General features: G+C 35.8%; 1 protein-coding gene across 1 annotated transcript; it reads left to right on the top strand.

The window, feature by feature from the left end:
- LOC107646783 lies at window positions 997-4,504 on the top strand. The gene is made up of 5 exons (XM_016350941.1): window positions 997-1,178; window positions 1,288-2,130; window positions 3,343-3,532; window positions 4,149-4,298; window positions 4,475-4,504. Exons 1-5 carry the CDS (start codon window positions 997-999, stop codon window positions 4,502-4,504), a joined length of 1,395 nt encoding a protein of 464 aa, XP_016206427.1.

Genomic DNA, 4,792 nt, shown 5'->3' on the forward strand with positions numbered 1-4,792 from the left:
TCGCGTTGTAGATATAGTCTCTAAACCGACAGAAATCCCTTCGTATAAACATTTTGGTTGTCACAAGTAACAAACCCCTAAATAAATTAATAACCAAAGTATTCAAACCTCGGGTCGTCTTCTCAGGAACTACAGGGAAGTATGTTCTTATTATTGGTTACGGAGATTGTAAATTGGGGTTTTGAGAATGAGGAGAGAATGGTTTAATCAGCAATTAAAGTAAATGAAGAACAAGTAATTTAAATGGCAAGTAAAATAAATAAATAACTGTAAATAAACTTTTGGCAAGGTATGAGAAATTAGAGGTCCTATCCTAGTTATCCTTATCAATGATGATGAGAATTGAATCTTAATTCCACTTTGTTAACCTTTACTAAGGCAAAGGAAGGTCAAGGGATTAATTGATTTGATCTTCGGATTCTATTTATTTCCTAAGAAAAGATTGGGATTATTGAAGTTCAAATTAATTAACGAAGATAACAATTATCAATCATGTTTGAGTTTGATAACTCCTGAGTTACTGATTTCTTAACCAATTATCAGTCATGCGACCGCGTCATATGTGTTTTCGCGCTGGCATGCGGCCGCGTCGCCCATGCGATCGCGTGGCTGCCAGTTTCTTCACAAACTCCGTTTTATGCTTTCCTTCCAATTTTGTATGTTTCCTTTTCATCCTTTAAGTCATTCCTGCCTTAGAAGATCTGAAACTACTCAACACACTAATCACGGCATTGAATGGAAATAAAGGTGATTAAAATAATTATTTTTAAAGCATAGGAAACATGTTTTTCACATACATCACATAATAAGGAAGGGAAAGTAAAACCATGCAATTAATATGAATAAGTGGGTGAAAGATTGAATAAATCACTCAGATTAAGCACAAAATATATCATAAAATATGGCTTTATCAAGTTGTTATATGGCGATGACATCAAAAGCAAGCATTTCCGTGATAACATTAGGACTTATAACTCTATGTTCCAATTCACCTCGATGGGTGCCAAGATTGATCAAACTATAACAAACAGCAAAGGGCCACGCACGTTTATTCTATATGGAGAGAATTATCATCTAATGGGTAGCCTTATACTCGAAGAGGTGTGTATGGCAAGATTTGCACAATTATATGTGTACGATACACAAAATGAAATTCAAAATTGTATAGCAGTGATAAGGTGCATAACGGAATTATCATATGGCCATGGTTATTATAGGTTGAGTAAATCAGTAAGGAACTATTCATTTAACTAACATAGATTTTGAAAATGATTTGATATGATATAGAGGAAAAGATAATAACAAGATAAATGAAGATATTGTCAAAGATTTGAAGAAGATGTTGGACAATAACAACGTGTTGGTAAAGGCATTTCGAATGGTTCGGGAGTCTATAGGATCTGACTACACATCCATGGTGAAGTTGAGGTTGTTTGGAAAATGGGGCAAAGATGGTAGGCGGAATAACCTACCATCTACTAATGAGGTTGCTGCGCTGATAGTAGGCGACTTTGATTTCGCGAAAACTGATAGAGACATTGTGGTTGAAACACATAGTGGAAGGCTACAACGAATAAATCAGCTAAATCCAACCTATTTGGCATTACAGTACCCTTTATTGTTTCCATATGGAAAGGATGGTTACAAGGAAGACATTCCTCTAAATAAAAAATGTGGTAAAGAAGATAAGGGTAGGCAAGAAGTCTCAATGAAGGAGTTTTTTGCGTTCAGGATCCAAGAAAGGCTAGCCGATGTATCTCCATTGCTTTATTCAAGAAGGTTTTTTCAGCGATTCTTGGTAGATGGATTCTCCATGATTGAGTCAGCCAGATTAAATTATGTTCGGCTTGATCAAGAAAAGTTTAAGTGTGAAATGTATAAGGGCTTATCCGAAGCAATGTTAAGTGGGAAAACTAGACTTGCGTCAAGAGGAAAACGTATCATCTTGCCTTCTTCATTCACGGGAGGGTCTAGGTACATGATACAGAACTACCAAGATGCAATGGCAATTTACAGGGTGGTTGGCTATCCAGACCTTTTTTTTTTACATTCACATGTAATCCAAAATGACCTGAATTATAAGATTTTCTTAAGAATAGAGAACTACATGCAGAAAACTGACCAGACATGGTATGTAAAGCTTTCAAAGTTAAGTTGGACAAACTTATCCAAGACATCAGAAAGAACCAAATAGTTGGGCGCGTTAGTGCAGGTAAACAATGTTCCGTAACCTACTCCGTAATATTAATATGCATATTTTTTAGCTTTTCCAGTACATGTGTATGTTCGTTGTGGAGATATTTTGATTTTTAATGAAACCAATCATTTTATACAATAAATCTCTAACTTCTTCTATCACACGTTTTTAAACAAATCCGCACTAGAAATTTCTATTTCCAAAAAATAGTTTAACACATATACACAAAACCCTTTATAAATTAAAATGCGTCATGTGAAAATTATTGGATGAAAAGAAAATATGGAACTGTAAAAATAGGGAACTAAATTACTGTAGAATTAACCTGCAGCCCAAAATAGCTACATTTTTTATATATTTCAGTTCCAGTGAAGTTTTTGAAACTATAAATTGCAAATTCCATTCAATTATACAAAGTTTGCTGGATTTGTATGAATAAAAAGACAATAATTTATGAAATTAACCAGCGTTGTCATTTTTCATCATATAACTGTGTAAAAGCATCTCCTGTATTAACTAATGGGAAGTATTAAATGTCTAAGAACATGTATAAATGTGTTTGTACATATTCTCCTTTTCAGTTGTGTATACAATTGAGTTTCAGAAGTGCAGTCTTCCTCACGCACATATTCTGTTGTTTCTACATCATGATGACAAGTTTCCAACGGGAGAAGACATAGACTGGATCATAAGTGTTGAGATACCCGACAAGGTCAACGATCCACTATATTACGAAGCAATGGAAAAGCATATGATGCATGGTCCATGTGGTAGTATTAGGAAAGATTCACCACGCATAGCAAATGGTCAATGCATGAGGCACTTTCCTAAGTGATTTGTTGCAAGTACTACAATTGATAAAAACGGTTATCCGGTTTATAGGCGCAGGGATGATGGCAAAACAATAACCAAAAATCAAGTGTGGAACTTGACAATCGATATGTCATGCCTCACAATAGGAAGTTATTATTGAAATATGGTGCTCACATAAATGTTGGGTGGTGTAACCAGTCAAGATCAATTAAGTATCTATTTTAATATGTCAATAAAGGCCACGACTGTGTAACAGCTTCGTTTTACAGAAGTGCCACAAGTGATGCGGATAATGATGAGTGTGATGAAGTTAGTATGTATTATGATTGTAGGTACATATCCTCGTGCGAAGCTGCATGGAGAATTTTCGGGTATAGCATTCATTATAGGAACCCTTCTGTGGTAAGGCTAGGCTTTCACCTTCCTGGTAAACAACCAGTGATATTCAAGGACGATGAAAACTTGGATGACATTGCTAGGAAAGAGTTTGTGAAAGAATTCATCTTCTTGGAATGGTTCGAGGCAAACAAAAAATACGCTGAAGCTTAATGTTTGATGTATGTGGAGTTTCCTTCTACGTTTGTATGGAAGACTAATACTAGAAAATGGTTTCCAAGAAAATCTCATGTAGTTATTGGCCGAATTTTCTTTGTACCTCCAGGATCAGGAGAGATTTACTACTTAAGACTACTTCTAAATTTGAGTTAATACTCAAAATGGCCTCTGAAATTTGACCCCGACGCAATTTAGCCCTTAAACTTTCAATTGACTCAAATTGTACCCTAAAATTTTGACCCGTACCTTAATTTGGCCCTTTCGACGTTTTCCGTTACCAGAAAGCTGACATGACAATTTTAAATGACACGTGGCACTGTACGGTTAGATGATGTGGCCAAAATTTTCAAGGCATCAATTTAACCCCTCACAATTTGAATATAAAACATAACGCAACCCCAATTCCCCCAAATCGTAGTAGTCTCTCCAAGAGTTGGGGAGCAGCAGCCAAGGCTTAGGTAGTTCTAGTAGAGCTCGTTCGCATGGTAGTTTGGGTGAAGAAAACAAGAATTATATTCATTGATTTTGCTCTCTGTATATGTTTATTGATGAATTATATTCATTGTGGTACTTGCTGTTTCAGATAATGGGAAGAAAAGCTAATTCTGATGCTACTTTTCTTGATATTGAGATATCGCATTATAAGAAGGAAAAATACATTGAGGTGGAGGAAGTTCCATTTGAAGGTTCTAAGGAAAGGAAGGCATCGAATGAATTGGATGGTTTGGGTTTGGTAAGGCCTATTGATGCCAGAGCATTTTGGCCAGTTTCACTGACCTTTTCTTTATTGTTTTAGGGTAGTTTCATGCATTTTCTTAGGAATTAAGCAAGTTTTGAGTAGATAATCACTTACATCTTGATTCAAGCAAACATCGTGAATTTGTACATCATTTTATGAGAATTATGCAGGAATTGAATGATAAAATAGATGATGCATGATATCATAACTTAGATTAGAGCTTTGATGCATTGTATTTGCTTGATTTCAGGACAAAGGAAGCAAGGAAGAACCACGTTAGCAGCCACGTTAATCTAATTAACGTGACCACTAACGAGGAATGGGCATACACTTGTAACGTTAGTGAGAAAAGTGATCCCCAATAATGCCTTCGAAACCATCATGGCCCACGTTAATTACCACGTTAACTATATTAAAGTGGTAGTTAACGTGGAGAAAAAGGAAGCTCCAGCGTTAGTGGTAAAAGTGAATACCACTAACGCTCCCAA

The sequence above is a fragment of the Arachis ipaensis genome, chromosome B06 (genome assembly GCF_000816755.2).
Source record: "Arachis ipaensis cultivar K30076 chromosome B06, Araip1.1, whole genome shotgun sequence".
Lineage (NCBI taxonomy): Eukaryota > Viridiplantae > Streptophyta > Magnoliopsida > Fabales > Fabaceae > Arachis > Arachis ipaensis.